Source organism: Capricornis sumatraensis, chromosome 11 (genome assembly GCF_032405125.1).
Source record: "Capricornis sumatraensis isolate serow.1 chromosome 11, serow.2, whole genome shotgun sequence".
Classification (NCBI taxonomy): Eukaryota; Metazoa; Chordata; class Mammalia; order Artiodactyla; family Bovidae; genus Capricornis; species Capricornis sumatraensis.
Genome location: NC_091079.1, coordinates 38,805,942 through 38,824,844, shown reverse-complemented (window position 1 = coordinate 38,824,844; position 18,903 = coordinate 38,805,942). Strand labels below are relative to the sequence as shown.

The following is an 18,903-nucleotide window of genomic DNA, read 5'->3' as shown; positions in this document are numbered from 1 at the left end:
CTTCCTCCTCCACCTCACTGCCTGCAGACCCTCTTCCCAGCTCTGCCAACAGGACAAACCCCGCTATCCCCGTGGCTCTTGGGGACCCCCCAGACCAAAAGGGACCAGAAATGCACCCTAATAAGCTTGGATCCTGCACAACAGAACCCCCATTGGGTTCATTTGACTCAAATTCCCTTAAAATCAAACATCATTTGCAGCCTTCAGTTCCACGTTGGTACTGAATTAAGAGTTCAGAAAAACATCATTAATGTATTATTTCAGGGGAAGTCAAAGGTGACACTGCTCGGATGACCTCAAATTCCACCCCCGACGCCCAATGTAATGCTGTTTAAGCACTCAATTCGGTCTGGACACTTTCCCAATGAATAGTGACTTTAAGTTATAAGAAGGCCAAACTCACACAGTGACACGTTTCAGGGATTACTTGTTATAGTCGTATTTCTGCCTGAGATTGCAGCCAATAGTGGTTTTATGAGAATGACTGCTAAAACTGAAATTTTTAAATATGATGAAACTTATTAGTGACTTATAGGAAGTAATTAACATCATGAATTTCCGTAAAAGCAGTGTTTATTAAAGCTTTTTTCTTAGTGAAAAGTGCCAGATAACCAAGTATTACTTATTCTATCACTTATTGAGGAAGAAACTTTACACATTAGAGCAAAGCAATACAAGTTAACATAGAACCCCATTGTTACCAGCCTCTTGTAGGCAAGAAAACAAGCCTGGAGGACTCAGCGGGGCCTGTCGCCTCCTCATAGGGAGGGACGGGAACACCTGCGTTGCCAGTACCCGACAGAGTCCAGCACAGACCAGGACTGAGATTGCAGTCTGCAGAGAAAAGTGCGTCCTGCTGTCTGTAGGGACACGCTACTCAGCCCTGGTGCTCCATGGTACTCAGTCTCTGCCGCACACACTCAGATGGCCCAGGACGCTTCACTCAGTGTCAACAGATGAATACACGGGCTTCCTAGGACAGTGAAGCCACGTGAGAAAATTCTCATGGTGCCAAGCAATGACCTTGAAGCCCCTCCTCCTGCGGGCGGCAGGGCCAGGACCATGCTGCTCCTGGGCCTTCAGAGCAGACGCACAGTCTTCCCAGTTACTGTCAAGAAGTCGTCATCCGCCAGGGCGCGCAGCGCTTCTTCAAACATGTCCTTGGTGATTGCCTTCGGGGAAGAGCAAAGAGTTTACATCTGGAGCTGCCCTCCCCAGACACATAAGGAGCCCAAGTTCAGAAACCACTGGAGTCTCCTGCCTTCTGGGCGGCTGGACAGACATTTCATGCTCCAGCTCTTCCCCTAAAGGGCTTGATGCTAAGCACCACAGGCCTGGCGCCCCTGGTCTGTGTGCACCACTCAGCGGTCATGTGGGGCCAAGAAGGGGGTGTCAGGAAAGCAGGCAAGGGCTGGTCCCAGCCAGCAGAGCCCCTGCCGTGAACCTGGCTTTCCTAATAACAGCCAAAAACTGCAAACACTAAATGTCCACCAACAGTTGAGTACATGATGGGGAAGGCATGAGACAGAGCAAACATGTCGCAGTGGATTCAGTGTCACAGAGAGAGCTAAGACTGTCACTGATTAAAAAAGAAACCATTGACTCCGCTCAAAACTACTCATCTACATCCACACAGAAGACTGAAAAAATTCTCAATGTGATCACTCACTGTGGATGGGGACCGTACTTCTCCTATGTGTATCTACATTTATTACTCAAGCAGTAAATGAAGGGGGAAAGCTAGGGAAAAAAACTTTAAAGCAGCATCAAAGGAAAAGAAAACTATTAAACAAACAAAATGTCCATGTAAACACTTACTATGTCAGACTGTCCCCGAATATCTTCAAAGAGCTGCTGGTATTTCAGGGCTGGTGTCTTGCCCTTCGATAAAATAAGCTTTCTCAATGCTTCCGCTAACTCTTCTTTCCGCTTCCGAGAGGTAGCACTCATTCCTGAGTTAAGAAAAAGCAATGAAGATGTTTCTCCCATAATGAAGGGAACACCTTTCAAATCTCTAGTATTTCTTCAGCCATAAATCAACTTTAGTCTAAAATAATCTTTAGTCTTGTCACCAGACAAGGTAAGGGGATGGTGGCTGAATGCCAGAGTGAGGTCTGAATCCTGTCCCCAGTTTTATAAAAGCTCAGAGCCGCTACTGGCCACTGAGACACAGCCCAGCAGTCCACACAGGAGCAGAGTCCCCCTTGTGGGGGCCTGAATCACTCCGTGCCTGGACGGCTGGGTGGGACAGAGCTGGGCCGAGTGTGCCAGCGTCTGCCTCCGCCCAGCCCCATCGCGTGTTCATGGGGGCTCTGACTCGAGATAGGGCAGCAACCACGTTGGGAGAAGGCTGACCTGTGGTGAGGATGGAGATGTCTACAATGCCTGTCCGCGGGTCGGTGGCCGACTGCTTCAGTGCCTCCCGGTGCAGGCGCTTGGCCTCCTCCACGTCAATGGCCTCCACCTTGTTTGAAAACCGCACTTTCGCGTGGGCTTCTGCCAAGCGGATCAGCGACTCCAGCTGCCGGGGGTACGCAGACACCATCCCTCGGCTGCTGCCAACCTTCCTCATGTCCACGTAGGCCTGCAAGACAGGAGACAGGCTGACTCCTCACATGGTGACCGCAGGGAGGGAAGTCCTGAGGGGAACAAGAGCGTGGTCTAGCCTTAGGCCTCCACCCTCATCCGGGGGAGAGGTGGCACCAGTGGGGGGATTGTGGCACTGGGGAGGGAGTTGAGGACTTGGCCTGTTCACACCCTGGGAGGACCAAATAGCAGCAGGCCAAGGGGCGCTGACACAGAGCACGCCAAGGGTAAACTGTGAACTCGTGTGGATGACCTGATTCTCTCAAGATGACCCAGAGGGAAAACTATGAATCACTTCTAACTGTCACTTGAGCATCTTCAGAACTGTCAGGATGGAAAGCCCACCAAAGCACCAGGAACCTTCCTAGTGTCAAACGTCCATGCGTGTGTCACCAGGCACTGCTGCCCACTTAAAAGGTACTGAGAAGTGAACATAAAATACTTCAGTTCTTTAGAAATGAGCAAATGCAGCTCAGAGACCAGAATTACAAAGTCACTAAGTATTAACAGCCTCACCGATATTTCAACTCAGGCATCCTGGTCTTAAATACACTGTGCTTACAAGAACTTTAAAAAGAGCACACAACTTGTAGAAATAATCCTTTTCCCTCTTCCACACGTGGAAAAGTCAACTTTGCAACACAGGAAGGAAAACAGTTGTAGAAGACAGTGTTGTTCTTGACTAAAGACTGTTTCAGGGCTGAGCAGGGCCCAGCAGCACTTCGGGCCGTGGTACCTCGACGAGGGCCTGGCTGGCGTCCTGGCTAAGCCTTGGTGTCACGGTGCTGTGCGCGTAGGCGATGTAGTCCCTGAGCACCGCCATGTCCATGCCCTCCTCCTGTGCCTGCTCCTCACTCTGGTAGTACAGGGACACCAGGTGGTGAGCCAGGCGCCGGTCGTATGCCTCGTCCTGGGGGTCCAGCATGAGGAAGATCAAGTCAAACCTGAGGAGACATGGTGACGGTGCCCAGTCAGGACACCCACGCACCTGACGTGGACCCGCGGCCTCCGTGGGAGTGGCAGGCGTGCCCGGCCCACGTGGTCCAAGGAGTTCAGGCCCCCGGGTCTCCTGCCCTGGCCCTCAGTCTGCCTGGGAATAAGTGTTGGGCACTGAAGGTGAGTCAGAAGCAGGAGGCTCTGGAGGGAAACACTGCTGTGATTCTGAAGACTGGAGGAGGTGAGTGAAACACATTGAGCTGTGCTGGGGAAAAGGAACTATTTGTATAAGAAGTGAAGGAGCCAAATTCTAAAACCCATTTATGAAATACATCCATCCTTGAGGGGAAGCCTGGGTCACGTCTCCCCTCCCACAGAGGCAGCTCTCAGACCCTTGTCTATTGCAGGAAGCTGCTCTCTGCACTTTGCTGATTGTCTACAGTGGCTATAGGACCAAGAGCAGCAAGAGGTGGGCTTCTGACAGAATGGAGCAGACAGGCCCCAACTACTCCAAGAAACAAGCATCCGTCAAGGTGAGCAAACGCGTGGTCCTCACCTCAGGACCCATGACTAAGCAGACATGCAGACCACGCCAGCATGAAGAGATGACGATTGGCTGTGTTAACTCTGGTTATTTCCTTCTCACCCTCACCCTGAACCTTCCACAGATGAGTAAAATGAAAGCATTTGTTTGATGAACATGTGCTTATCATACCTTGATAAGAGTGTGTGGGGCAGCTGGATGTTTTCAATGGTGGTTTTTTTCGGATTCCACTGAGACTCAATCGGGTTTGCTGCTGCCAGGATGGAGGTGCGGGCGTTGAGCTGACAGATGATCCCAGCCTGTGGGAGGGACCGATAGCGCAGTCAGCAGCCTCACGCTGAGGCCAGCAGGAGCTCAGAGCCCCTGCCTCGGGTGGCCTTTGCCAGGAACCCCTGGCACCACAAGCACGGTACCTACAGCATCCACTGGGGAAGCCTAAGCTGGGTTTCACGCCAAGGATGGAGGTGGGGGTAAACATTTGCTGTGACTACATCCTTCTCAAAAACCAAATCCCTGGCATGAGATTTAGGACAAAAGTTCTGTGAGCACCAGGCATTAGAGGTTAGTACTGCACAGAGGACCCAGGTCCTGTAGAGGACACTCAGATGGGCTGGGACCTGACAGCAGAGTGTTGGCCAGCCTCCCGAGCTGCAAGTCCAGACGCTGTGGTCCAGGCCCCATCCCCCACCCCCATGCAGACATCAGAGCGGGCGGGTGGCTGACCTTGGCGATGGACAGTGTCTGCTGCTCCATGACCTCGTGTAGCACGGAGCGCGTGCTTTCATTCATCTTGTCAAACTCGTCGATGCAGCAGACGCCATTGTCGCTCAGCACCAGGGCGCCAGTCTGCAACACCAGCTGCCGCGTCTCAGGGTCCTTCATGATGTAGGCAGTGAGGCCCACGGCACTGGAGCCCTTCCCGGACGTGTACTGGCCCCGCGGGACCAGGTTGTGCACGTATTGCAGCAGCTGGGACTTGCTGGTCCCTGGGTCCCCGCACAGCAGGATGTTGATCTCCGCACGGAACTTGCCCCTCCCTGTGTGGCTGAAATCCTTTCTAGTCCCGCCGAAGAGCTGAAGCAAGATTCCCTGGATAGACGGACAGACAGGTCTCAGCACTCACCTGAGGTGGGTGGTGGAGAGGCAGGGGGCTGAGCAAATGGATGGTGAAGAGATCAGAGGACGAGAGCGGGTCAGAAGCCACGCAGGGCCTGCCTGGAAATGGGTGAGCTGGGGGTGGAGATGAGGGTGCGGCCCCTGTTCCACCCGAGGCTCAGCCTTTCCCGGTGTTCACACTATCTGACCTTGAGCCTTCAGGCCTGGCCTTAAGCAAGAAGCCTTTCGAGGTCAGTTACCTTCTTTATATCTTCATGCTCATAGATGCTTGGCGCCAGGGCAGATGCAAGCCTCTCATAGATGTCTGGCTTCCTGGAAAGCTCTTTGAGCAACTCCACACGTTTCTCAGAGAAAAGTTTCTGCTCTGCTTCTTCGTCAAGGCCATGCAGACGCTTTGAGTCAGTCTTCCGGTAGTGAATGACATCAATGTGGGTTTTGTAGACAGACTTCACATTGCTCACTCTGGGGTTGATGCGAATGGGGACGGCTCGATAGATGCCTGAGGGCACGAAGGACACCCTCTCACCTGCCTGCTCTCAGTCCAGAGCAGGGGGAACAGGGCTCTGGGGGCTCTGAGCACAGCCGAAAGGCTGACTGGGGAAACCCACCTCCACCCGGCGCCTGCCTGCTGCTGTGTTCAGTGTGAGACAGAGTTCTTATTTCTCTTTAAGGGAATGTACAGTTATTAATAATTTGACTAAAAATATTAAAATCCTGTTCCAAAAGCCTAAAAAGAAAGGAAATCCAAAAGGCTCACGTATTTAAAGTCACTCACTAGTTATTTCGGACAACAGGAAGACAACCTGTTGTCTGGGAAGGCACCACATTGGAGGTCAGAGGCTGGCACTGAAAACAGCAGCCCCAGGTCATCTGCCCCCGACTAGGTCAGAGGCCTGACGGTGGAGCCCCTCACCTGTGACGTGCACTCTGTCCCCAGGCTGGACCTTGTCCACGAGGTCATTGTGAGCAAAGAGGACGACCGTGTGCGGCGTCTGCCCCGCGGGCATGTCTTCGGGGGACTCCTGAAGCTTGATCTGGAAGGACAGGGAATGGACATCTCAGGACATCCAGATACCCGGCACCTCCACTGCCCCAGGGACGTTGCTCTGGAAGATGGCTATGCTCACCACAACACACCAGTCTCCAGCAACTCAGTCTCACCTCCATTCCGAGAGCATTGTTGAGTAAACACTCCCCTACATGGGGGTGGGATGGCCACATCAGGGTGGCGGTGGGTGAGCCTGCATCCCCCTCTGCCTGCTTTTCTAATCCGTTCTGGGCAGCACTCCCTTCCAGGTCAACCCAGTCAGGAAGCGTGGTTTTAGGGCCGCACGAGTGGACTGGTTACACTGGGCTTTGGAGGACCCAGCAGGGGCAGAACAAGGACGGGGTTGTGGAGGGCGCACGCACCATCTGCTTGTCGGAGAACACGGAGCGGTTGTGGATGAGGGCCATGCTGTGGCTGGTGTGGCAGCGCTCACACACGCAGGGCTCGGCGATGCGGCCACGGTCTATCTCCACGCGGGCCGTGTGGGCACACACTTGGCACTGGAAGAAGGCCTCCTGCATCTCTGGAATCAGCTGGGATGTCCTGATCACCATGCCACTGATGGCGATGAGCTGATCGATATCTGCAAGGCGGAGAGAAGGCAGCTCGTCCCAGCTGGGCGTGGGCCTCCCCAAGGTCTGGGTCTGCTGTCCAGCCCTGGAGGACCTTGCCGAAGGCCGCATGGGGATGCTGGAGTCACAGGAGACGCTGTGGCCAGAGCACCAACACTTCGCTGGGCACCCTCAGCTCTGGCCTGGGACGCCCCTCCTGTGTCCAGCCAGATTCCTCTCAATCCCTCAAGTCTACTGACCTGCACCAAGCTCAGCTGGCCCAAGGCTGCCTGGGGACGAGTGGACTTCTGACGTGGCTGCAACAGCCCATGTGCTTGTGATGTTCTTTATAGCCATAACCACCACCCCACTATACATGTGGGGTTCAGACTTACCAGTCCCACTAATACCTGGGGCCCTGAAACAGCGTTTCCCCAAATAAAGAACAGAAGCTTCAGGTCTGGTTTCCAAACCTTCAGCTGCAAACCCTCCGATGGGGGCCCAGAGTGCGCCATCTCCCTGAGCTGAGACCCCTACACTGTTTTTCTGCCTCTTCTCTTTCTTCCCAAACCAGACATTCTCCTATGCATCAGGGAAGGGACCATATTTTATAGATCTGCACTGATTCTGAGAAAGTGCCTACTTAGTAAAGTAACTAAAACTATCATCATTGGGTAAGTTTACCTTAAGATAGAAAACTGTCAAAAGTTACATCTTTTATATAATTTCATTTGTTATTAATAAAAATAGGTATGGTGGACCTACAAGCATATGGCAAAACAGAGCCTGCTCCCGGTTTCTGTCAACTCACACTCCACCGTCACTGTTACCAATTCCTTTAAGGTTCCTTGGTGAAGTGACTCTCACGTAAGATATTTTCCTGCTGTTAAAAACATTACCTTCTATATGTTAAGAGTATCTCAATAAAGCTGGGAGAAAGACAGTACCTTCTGGATTCAGGTTCCTCATATTCTTAGTCTTCAAGGCGTTGAATGGTCTCACTTGAATCTGATGCTCTAAGATTGAGTCAGGGTAGCGGTCAAAGAAGATCTCATTGACTGCCATGTCAAAAGTTGGGATGACTTCCTAAAAAACAAATGTGGGATGCCAAGCTATGCTTGTATTTTTAGCTTAGGATTAAATATAATAAAGCAACTGACATTAGCAAGGCATAAAAACAAAAGAACATGGTATAATCCAGAAGCATTATCCTAGAAATCACACATGTGCAGTTCACAAACCCTTGGGCATGCTGTAATCTCACACATCAGCACTTTCTCACTTAAAGAGGCGAGTCTACAGTAGTTCCTTCAGGCTGTGCTGACATGACTGTAGGCTTTTAATTAGTAACACAAGCCTAGACTTTCATGTCTTTTCCTCCATATCAAAATGATAGCAAGGTATGTAAAATTATAATTCTTACTCAAATTTGTTAACACCTGTTCTGTTCTGTAGATGAGGAAATGCTGCTCGGAAGCTGAGGAACTGAGTCAAGGTTACACAGCAATTCAGCAAAATCAAGATTTAATAACAAGTCTGCTTGCCTCCAAAGCCTACAGCTATTAATAGGATCAGTATAGCTGATGCTTTGTTGATAAAGCCTGGCCTTAAGCCCAGAGAAGACTGTAGTATGGTTAACACACCCTGTTAAGACATGGCAGGCGTGTGACCATTTTCATTCAAGATATTTCACATCAGCAAACCCAACACACTATTGTGAGCCACTATTACCTTATGCATATACTAAGAAACACTGCCAATCAAACTATGACATGCCAGCAAAAGTAACACGTATCTTGATTTTCAATGTTAATATGTAAAAAAAACAAGTGTTCAACTTAAAAAAGAAAGAACATGATTTAAGGAATTTGGGGGGAAATTCCCTGGCAGTCCAGTCATTTGGACTCCAAATCCCACATGCCATGAGGCATGGCCAAAGGGAAAAAGAGAAAAAGGAAAAAAAAGTCTCTTTGAAGCATATTCTATTTATAAAAAAATTTTTTTTAAAATTCTCATTGCCTTTTTTATTTGGGTAATTGTAGATCCACATGCAGGTGTAAGAAATATGAAGATCTGACTCTGCCCAGTTTCCATTAATGATAACATTTTGCAAACAGTCTAATATCACAAGCAGATATTAACTTGGTACAATTCACTTATATTCAGATTTCCCAGTTTTACGTGTATTCACCCTTGTATATGTATGTGTGTATATTAAGTTCTATCAATTCTATCACCTGCATAGGTTCATGAATCTGCCGCCATAGTTAAGGTACTGAATAGTCCTTCAAAGCCACCAAGATCCCTATATTGTCCCTTTGTCACCATACCGAGCTCCCCTCCCCTATTCCTTCTCTGTAACCCCAAGCAACTACTCATATGTCCATCTCTATAATTCCGTTATCTCAAATGTTATGTAAGTGGGAACCGTTATTAACATCACCTTTTAGATATGTATGTAACCTTTTGGAATTGCTCCCGTGGGATCCATCCAAGTCACAGTATGTTTTACCTCTGAGGCATGTTCCAGACTGGCTATACCACAGCTGTTTGCCCACAACTGACCTGAAGGACATTGGGGCTGATTCCAGCTATGAACATCAGTGTACAGGTTTTATGTGAACATGAGCTTTTGCTCCTCTGTGATAAATTTCCAGACATGCAATTGCTGTGTCATATAATGGTTATATGTTCACTTATTTTTTTCTAATTGGAGTACAATTACTTTACAGCATTGTGTTAATTTCTACTGTACAACATGAATCAGCCATAAGTGTACACACACACCTTCCTCACGACTATGCTCTCAATTTGTCCCATCCTCTCATCCCCTATAGTGTCCACACACACATACACAGGCACTCTGCAGGCATATTCTGTTACTGAGAAGACTGCTATCCAGGAACCCTGCAGGTGTTCTAGATATTTATTGTAGTCCGCCAAGGTCAAAGCCAAATTCTTACCTGTGGGTAACAGATGAGCTGTCTGTAGAGGTTTGTATCAAATGATTTTATGTGTTCACAGTTTACGTTTAAAAACGGCTCTCCAGTAACATTAATCTATAGGATAGAACAAACAAGTTATATTCTGCTAATTGTTTTAAAAGTTAATTGAATTTTTAGGTAAGCATATTTCATTACCTCTCCAAGTCGCTGCATGTACAGAGGTTCAGTAATGTCTATGCCAACATTTTCTTCTTCTTTAGCCAGAGGATCAATGAAACGCTGAAGAAATCTCTAAACATAGAGAAAGATTAAGCAGCTACTCAAGTTATGGGCACTAGGGTGCATGTATCTTTTCAAGTGCTCATCAATAAACAATTGGCTTAAGAAGATGTGATGAGACTTCCCTGGTGCTCCAGTGGTTAAGAATTCACCTGCCAATGCAGAGAACATGAGATCCACCCTTGGGAAGAGCCCACACGCCTCGAGGCAACTAAGTCCCACAACCACTGAAGCTCACAAAACCTAGGGCCCATGTTCTGCAACAAGAGAAGCCACAGTAGTGAGAAGGCTATGTACCGCAACTAGACATAGTTCCTGCTCACTGCAATGAAAAACCAGGCACATACACACACAAAGTGACATATATGTTTGTATAAAATGGAATACTACTCAGCCATAAAACAATCGGCCACTTGCAGCAACACAGATAGGTGCAGACAATATTGTACTTAATGAGTCTACATACAAAACAGAAACAGACTCACACAGAAAAGAAATGTGTGGTTACCAAAGAGGAGGGGGAGAGGGGAAGGGAGGGATAAATTAGCAGTATGGGGTTAACAAACACAAACTACCTGATGTAAAATAGAAAAGCAACAAGGATCTACTATAGCACAAAAAACTATGTTCAATATCTTATTAGTTACCTATAATTAAATAAAATCAGAAAGAAAATTTATTACGGCAACTGAATTACTTTGCTGTATACCTGAAACACAATATTGTAAGCCAACTCGACTACACAAAAATAATAGTAGGAGTAGTGTCAAAATTTGAAAACAAGCACTTTTTTTTCCTAAAAACTATATCTATGATTCTCACCCACATAAGCATCTGTGCCTAAACACTGGGGCACTTGGACATAGGTCATGCACACTTGCTCCCACATTTTCGAAGCTTGGAGGAATGACACCTCACCTGAAAGTTTTCTTTGCATGTTGCCACGTTTACATCTGTTCCCCAAATCACGAGTTTTTGGCCCAAAGACTGCTCGCTCGCCACTGTATCTTCTGCGGCCGGCTGCACAGGAAAAGCCGACGGGAGCGGGTTCGGGGGACCGCCCGCATCGCGCACCCCACCGCGCCCCGACCGGCCCTGGACTCACCCCGTCCGAGTGCAGGTCCACCTGCAGTCCCTTTCGGGCCGAGCCCAGGTCGGGTCTCTGCCGCAAGGGAGTGCCGCGCACGCCGCTCCTTGGGGTGCCCTCCACCCGCGAGCTGGGCGTGCCGTAGGTCAGCGGCGAGCTCAGGTCCAGGTCCAGGGGGACCGCTGGGGATCGCATCCACACGGGTGAGCAGGGGCGGGGGGAGGGGGAAGGAGCCCAGGGGGGCGTCCACCCCCCACCCGGGTCCCACCCCCGACTCCCCACCGGGCAGCGCACCTGCGGGCGGTGCGCGGGACGGGGTGCGGGGCTCGGCGCCAGGCGACGAGGGCAGCGGCTGTGGCTCTCCGGACGACAAGGGGTCCTGGCCTGCGGGGATGGAGGGGACCGCGGCGTCGGCGGTGGCGGCCCGGGCCTGCACGGGGGCTGACCCGGCACCGCCCGCCCTCCCCGGGGACTCCGCGGGGCACGGCAGGGACCAGACACTCACGTGGCTGAGCTGAGGCGGCCCGCCGGGAGCCGCGGCGGCTCGGGGTAGATGCAGGAGACGACATGGCGGGCTGCGCAACAGGGACGCGGGTTCGCGTGGACGCTCCCTATAAACCCCCCCGTCCCTTTTCCCTCGCTCCTGTCTTCCCTGCTCTCAACTCCTACACCCCCTCGCCGCCCCCGGCCAACCACAACCAACCCCCCGGACCCGCCCGGGCCCACCTAAGGTGCGCGTTTTAGCTCCGCTTCAGCAGTACGCAGATTTCCCGCCGGCGGCACTATTGGCTCCGCCCCCAGCGGCGGCCCGCCAATCGCGACAGCTTCCTCGCGCGGCCCCCGACCCCGGAAGGCACCACTGGGCAGTGATAGGGGGAACTGGACGGCCTCAGCCCGCGCCCCGCAGGACACCTACGCACAACTGGCTCGGCGCTCCCCTTCTAGAATGGTCTTGACCGCCACCGCAGCGCGATTTCGCGGGAAATCTGTGGAGGCTGCATTCCCGGCCGGCCTCCACGGCGGGGGTCGTCCCTGTGTCCCTTGGGATTCCAGACGACCGCCCTTACCCCGACCCCCGTTACCAAGGACTAGCGGTGGCCCCTGACCCGAGCCCTAGCCTGTCTCTGTCTGCCTCGGGCACTTGGTCACCTCCAACTCGCCCCTTGTCCTCCACATCTATTTCCGGAGGTCGAGCGGTTGGGTTCCTGACTCTCCCGAAGTTTGAATGCATTGTGCTCTGTGTATCTTAACTTAGGATGTCTAAGCCGCCGGTCCTACGGGGCAGGCCACCTCCTCGAGGATCTCCATCAGGGACCCGTCGCCCGCAACGAGTCCGGAGCACTACAGGGCCGAGGCTGGGTGTGCTCAGGGCTCATGGAATTCCCCTCCCCGGCCCACTAAGGCCCCATTCGGCCCAGCACCTCGCCCCCTAGTCCTAGGGGCAGGTCCGGGCCCAGGCAGTTGTGCGCACGCGCCGGAAAATCCTCCCATCCCCGCCCTTTCCCGCCCAGCGGCACTTCCGGTCCCGGCAGGGAGAGTGGTGTTCGCTGCTGGAGGTTATGGCTGATTCGGGATCCTGCGTGCGGGGCTCCCTACTGCAGCTACAGGAGTCCCTGTCCGCTGCCGATCGCTGCGGCGCGGCGGTGGCCAGTGGTCAGCTGCTGCGCGGCCTGGGGCAGGAGTGCGTGCTGAGCTCTGGCCCCGCGCTGCTGGGTGCGTACAGCTCCGGGCTCCGGACCGCCGGTGCCCGGCAGCCCGTTCGAGTCCGAGTGGGCACCCGGGATGGTGCTTGAACGGGTCCGTGGGAATTTGTGATCTGTGTAAAACTGTTTGTCAACTTCCTCTGTTCTTAACGCCAGAGGAAAGGTATTTCAAAGCCTGAGGTGGTGGAAATGCTCTGAATTTGGCATCACTGCTAACCACGGTGGGGAGCGACGATGAGAGGAAAGTTTTATGTTCTTCCACCTCATTGTCGCCTCAACCCACCAGCACCTTTTCCAAACCCCAGTTTTGCTGTTCCTTTTGAGAAACAAGTCATGCTCTTAACTTTTGATTTATGCCTGGGTAAGAACTTGACCCTTTGCAGCAGAAGTGCCTCTTAGCATTTTTAATGTGTCATTGCGTGAAAACTTCGGTTACACCCCCTTTTAAAAACACAAATATGCAGACTTCATGATGCGTCCTCTTAATTAGAGGATGAGATTTTCTTCCGAAAACGTCATTGTTAATAAAGAGGAGAAATAAAGCCTTAAAGAGATTGCTGTGTAGTGCTTACAGACTGCCAGGGTGTATTCATGAGGACAGCATCACTGTGGTAATGCTTTCCAATCTGTTCTACGAGTTCAGTTTTGTTCCTTTAGTAACCTTGTCGTAAAGCAGTTCGAGGTTCACTCTATCCAGGATGTGTCCTTTCACTTGAGGGATTGTAGGGCTGTGTACTAATTTCCTATTGGTCCTGAAATACACCGCAAAGTTAGTTTTTACAACAGCTCAGGTTTGTCGGTTACCGGTCTGTGGTTGGAAGCCAGCAGGGATCTATCTCATCAAGCTAAAACCGAGGCAGCAGGCAGGGCCACTCCTCTTTTGAAGCCCCTGGGGGAGAGTTAATTTCCTTTTCATTCAGGTTGTTAGCAGAATTCAGTTCCTTGCAGTTGTAGCACTGAGGTTCCTTTCTTCTGGCATTCCTTGTTTCCAGAAGACACCTACATTTCTTAGATCACGCTGCCCCCCTCCCCGCTTCCTCAAGCAGCAGTGTCAAGTAAGACGCCTGGAACCTGTCCTGCTTGCCTGCCTTCCCATCTCCTCTCCCTTCCACTTGTGAGGGCCCTTGTGACTGCATTGGGCCCATTTGATAACCCAGAAGTGAAGTGAAGTTCTCTCAGTTGTAACCAACTCTTTGAGACCCCATGGGCTATACAGTCTATGGAATTCTCCAGGCCAGAATACTGGAATGGGTAGCCTTTCCCTTCTCCAGGGGGTTTTCCCAACCTGTGGATGGAACCCATGTCTCCCGCATTGCAGGCAGATTGTTTACCAGTTGAGCCACAAGGGAAGCCCTGAAGACCCAGGGCACTCCCCAGTTTAAAGTCAGATGATTGGCAGCCTTAATTCTATTTGCAACCTAATTTTCATTTGCTGTGTAAAGTTAGCACATTCACAGGTGTGTCGCTAGGCATCAGGGTTCTGGCCTCTGGGACCATTATTCTGACATCACTGTGGAACATTGTCTAGAATTTCCCGTTTTCCGTGTCAAGGCAGACTTAGGCTTGTGTTTTATCACTTATGAGGCTGAATTGAAAAACAAGCATCACCTTTAGTGTGCATTTGTGGAGAATCTTGGCAACTCTCTCTCTCTCTTTTTTTTTTTTCCAGCATTACACACTTCCTTAGTTTTTTCCAAAGATTTTGGTTTGCTTGTATTTGTTCGGAAATCACTTAGCATTGATGAAGTAAGTTGACCATTTCATTTTGCTCTTCTAGTGTATGTCTCTTCATGTTGAGGCGACTTTTTTTTAGCCCATGTTTCCGTAATGTTTATTTCTTTTATTATAGTTTCGTGATTGTAGAGAAGAAGCCCTAAAGTTTTTATGTGTTTTCTTAGAAAAAATTGGCCAGAAGATCACACCTTATTCTCTAGATATTAAGGTAAGAAGGAAAAAACCTCTTTATATATCAGCATCTCTTGACTTACATGGAAAGTTACATGGTAACTTGTAACTTAACATGGTTAAGCTTAATTTTATTTCTGCCTTTCTTGTTGAGGAGTTTACTTATTTTTGCTTGATTGTATTAGAAATTAAGTGGCTAATTTTTTAAAAATTTAACAAGCTGAGGCCCTTGTGGAAAACTGTTAAAGTGTAGTATGTCAAGTATTGGTATTTCTTCTCCCAGGTGTAGATTTAGCTATTAAGTCTTAGTTATAAGAAAATCTTGTTGATGATTTTGTGGTCTCCTTTTAAATCCTAGAATACTTGTACCAGTGTTTACACAAAAGATAAAGCTGCTAAATGTAGAATTCCAGCCCTAGAACTTCTTATTAAGGTAATTAAAAAAATATTTCTAAGTGCACGTATTTTATGGTACACATATAACTTGAACTGAAAGTGAGAGTTGTGGGTGAGAGATGCTGAGGACTCCCATTGGTGTGAGAAAGTGTCTGTTTCCAGCCATCACCCAGCAGCACCTTGGTGTTCTCCCCTCACACCGCTCTGGGGAGCAGAGGAAGAATTTGGTCTGTGAGGGGCAAGAAGTGAGAAGTGAAAGTTGTTCAGTCCTGTCGGACTCTGCTACCCAATAGACTATATAGTCCATGGAATTCTCCAGGCCAGAATACTGGAGTGGTTAGTCTTTCCCTTCTCCAGGTGATCTTCCCAACCCAGGGATCAAACCCAGGTCTCCCGCATTACAGGCGGATTCTTTACCAACTGAGCTGTAAGGGAAGCCCTTACTCTGAAAACCTAACGCTGCTGAGACTTGCCCAGATTCACCTCATTTTGTCCTTGAATGTTTTCTTGAAACCTTACACTCACACTGTGAAGGGTCTGTGTGTTGTGTGTATGTGGTCGTTGGGCTCACTCTCACCTGGGTCTCTGCTTAGATGCGTATCTTTTTTTTTGTAGAATTTCTCTGGGTTTTGTTGGTCCTTAAGTGCCTCTGAGAGAAAGGGTCTAGTCACAGGATAATTTTCTTGGGAAGGTGAAATTACGTCTACATCCCTTTCCACTTGGTCTCCCCTGTTTTTCCACTACCCACCTCAGCCCCTCATCCCCCATAACCTAGCTTGATGCCAAGCACGAGTGCCTGGAGACCATGGCTGTGGAACATGGCTATGTGCGAACAGGTGCAATAGATGGAAGCCTTCCGCTGCTTCCTCCTAGACTCTGCTAACTCGTGTTCTCTCAGTTACTTCAGACTTTGAGGAGTTCTAGACTCATGGATGAATTAAGAGTTGGAGAGTTATTTACCAAATTCTATGGAGAACTTGCATTGAAAGCAAAAATACCAGATACAGGTAAGATGTATTTAAATGTGTCTTTAAAATGCTTTAACAAATTTAACAAGTTTTTAGTGTAAAACTTGGATTTTTTTCTGCCAAGGTATTTATATTTTACAGATGAACTTTGTTTTAAACTTCTGTTGGAGCATTGTTGCTTTACGACATTGTATTAGTTTCTACTGCACACAAAAATGAATCAGTTCTCTCTTTTTTTGGATTTCCTCCCCGTTTAATACAGATGAATTCTTTTTGCTGAAAAGAAACCAAAATGGAAACAGAAATAATGTGTTAAATGTGCTTATAAAAATTTTAATCTATACAAAATGATTTCTTCAAATAGAAAACTCACATGTCAAATGTAATTTAGCTTATAATAATACATTCACATAAAACATATCAGGAAAGATTCAGTACATAAAACTAGATAGTTTGTGTGGCTTATTGTTAAATTATTTTGAAGTGAAATCCTCTCCTTTTATTTGGGGATTTTTGCTTAATTTATTTAATTTTAGGCCTTAATTTGTCTAAAATTTATTTTTCAGTTTTAGAAAAAGTATATGAGCTCCTAGGAGTATTAGGTGAAGTTCATCCTAGCGAGATGATAAACAATTCGGATAAACTCTTCCGGGCTTTTCTGGGTGAACTTAAGTCCCAGGTATGATAAACTTTATAATCTATTCTGCTTCCTTGTATCTGGTGGGCTTTTCTCTTTTTATGGTACCTTGTTAAACTCTCCTTTCAGATGACATCGACAGTGAGAGAACCCAAACTTGCGGTGCTGGCGGGGTGTCTGAAGGGACTGGCGTCACTTATGTGTAACTTCACCAAGTCCATGGAGGAAGGTATCGCTTGATGGCACTTGAGTTTCTTTCTTTATTGAAGAACTACTAGTCTGAAATGAATTCCTGTGTGATTTTTGAATTTTGTACCAGTTGTGGATTCACATGCAGTTGTGAGAGGCAATGCAGAGATCCACGTGTGTCCTTCACCTGGCACCTCCCAGTGACGCCTGTCATGACGTAGTGCAGCCTGATAAACCTTCGGGTCTTGCTTGGTTCCAGTTGCTTCCCATGCACCCACTTGGGTGTTGAATTTAGTTCTGTGCCGCTTTATCGCATGTGGGCTAGTGTGTGCCCATGACAGTCGAGGCCCTGGCAGCCTGCCACAGGAGCAGCCTCCCTCCTGTCCTTCTGTAGCCACATCTCCCTCCCCTCCCCTTCTCTCCCCTCCCCTACTGTCCTCTCCCTTCCCCTCCCCTCTCCTCCCTTCCCCTCCTCTCCTCCCACAGCCACTGCTCAGTCTCGCATCTTGAGCTTTGTCCTTTCACGTCTGTGCAAATAGACTCATAGCAGGTAACTTCCTGGCTGCCTTATTTCATGGTGCTTAAGGTCTTCAAGGTACACCCCTGTCGTAACAGAATCCCGCTGTATGAATATAGTACACGTATATCTATTGGGCCATCAGTGAGTACTTGGGTTGCTTCTGCTTCTTTGACTGTTGTGAATGATGCTGCTGGACATGGGTGTGTGAACGCCTGGAGTCCCCGCGTTCCCTTAGAGCATCCCCAGGAGTGGGCTTGCTGGCCCACGTGGTGGTTCTGTAATTTCCAGGGGCTGCACTAGTTCCTGTTCCCCCCATCAGGGCACAGTCTCTTCACGTCCTCAGGGTACTTGTTTTCTGTTGATCGTAGCCTTCCTAGTGAGTGTGAGGTGGTTTCTCACTGCATCTCCCCTATGGCTCTTGGTGTTAAGTGTATTCACAAGTGCCTCTTGCCCACTTGGGTGTCATCTCGGTTGAAATGTCTATTCAGGTTCTCTGCCCATTTGAAAAATCATATCATTTGACATTTTGTTACTGAGTTGTATGAGTTATTTACGTATTCTGCATGTCAGTTCCTTATGGGACCATAATTTGCAAACATTTTCTCCCATTCCCTTGGTTGTCTTTTCACTCTATTGATTGTGCCATTTGATGTGCAGAGGTTCTTCGTTTTGATAAAGTTCAGTTTTTCTCCTTTGGTTCTCCTTTGGTTGCTTGTGATTTTAGTGCCACATCCATGAAATCATCACCAAATCACTGAATCGTTGTGTCTTTGTAGAAAGCCAGTTGGGCATTAGCTGATTGGCTCATCACTTGTGGGGATGGATCTTGGTTCTCTGTTCCCCTGCCCACACCACACTGTCTGTATGATATAATTATATAGTAAGCTTTAAATGTCCAGTGTAGTTCTCACATTTTATCCTTTAAAAATCGCTTGGGTATTATAAGGTCTGTGCCTTTCCATGTAAATCTTAGAACGAATTGGTCTGTGTCGACGAAGTCTTGCTTGGATATTTGTGGTCTTTGTGCTAAACCTGTGGATCAGTTGGAGGAGAGTTGATGCCTTAACCATGTTGAGTTTTCTAGCCCATGAGCACAGTGCACCTCTTCATTTAGTTGAGTTGGGTCCTCTTTGATTTCTTTCATTAGCATTTTGTAATTCTTGTGCTGCAGATCCTTGCCTGTTGGTTTTAAACTCTAATACAATTTTCTTTGTAACTGTCAGTAGTGTTCTTCTATAGTATCTCAAATTTAAGCTTAGAGGATAATCTAGCTGTGAGAGCATTATAATGAATTCATTTGTTTTTAAAGGACAAGTCAAACAAAATTCTTTAAAAGAACTTGTTTGCTGTTGCTTACCATTTTTGTTCAGATAATTGTCAGATTTTTCTACCTCCTGCATGTGTTTGTTTTTATTGAATTGCAATTTAAGAAATTGCCAGATCTGATCATTTCAACCTGAGGAAGCAGCGGTTTCTAACGTATCAACCAGGTG

General features: G+C 48.7%; 2 protein-coding genes across 3 annotated transcripts in view; one reads left to right on the top strand and one right to left on the bottom strand.

Annotated features, from left to right (window-relative positions):
• Positions 1-610: 610 nt before the first annotated feature.
• Positions 611-11,661, bottom strand: MCM4 (minichromosome maintenance complex component 4). Its single transcript, XM_068983857.1, has 16 exons — positions 11,598-11,661; positions 11,387-11,476; positions 11,111-11,274; positions 10,924-11,025; positions 9,922-10,017; positions 9,745-9,840; positions 7,729-7,867; positions 6,593-6,813; positions 6,096-6,216; positions 5,422-5,681; positions 4,790-5,155; positions 4,238-4,365; positions 3,323-3,530; positions 2,356-2,584; positions 1,819-1,952; positions 611-1,172 (listed from the first exon to the last, which is right to left on the bottom strand). Exons 1-16 carry the CDS (start codon positions 11,659-11,661, stop codon positions 1,080-1,082), a joined length of 2,511 nt encoding a protein of 836 aa, XP_068839958.1. The 3' UTR covers positions 611-1,079.
• Positions 11,662-12,651: 990 nt separating this feature from the next.
• PRKDC (protein kinase, DNA-activated, catalytic subunit) overlaps positions 12,652-18,903 on the top strand; it is a 130,395-nt gene continuing 124,143 nt past the window's right edge. For both annotated transcript variants that reach the window (XM_068983808.1, XM_068983807.1), the window contains exons 1-7: positions 12,652-12,805; positions 14,465-14,541; positions 14,645-14,737; positions 15,059-15,133; positions 15,995-16,103; positions 16,631-16,743; positions 16,831-16,930. In XM_068983808.1, the coding sequence (XP_068839909.1) occupies positions 12,652-12,805; positions 14,465-14,541; positions 14,645-14,737; positions 15,059-15,133; positions 15,995-16,103; positions 16,631-16,743; positions 16,831-16,930 (721 nt within the window). The remainder of the gene's footprint in view (positions 12,806-14,464; positions 14,542-14,644; positions 14,738-15,058; positions 15,134-15,994; positions 16,104-16,630; positions 16,744-16,830; positions 16,931-18,903) is intronic.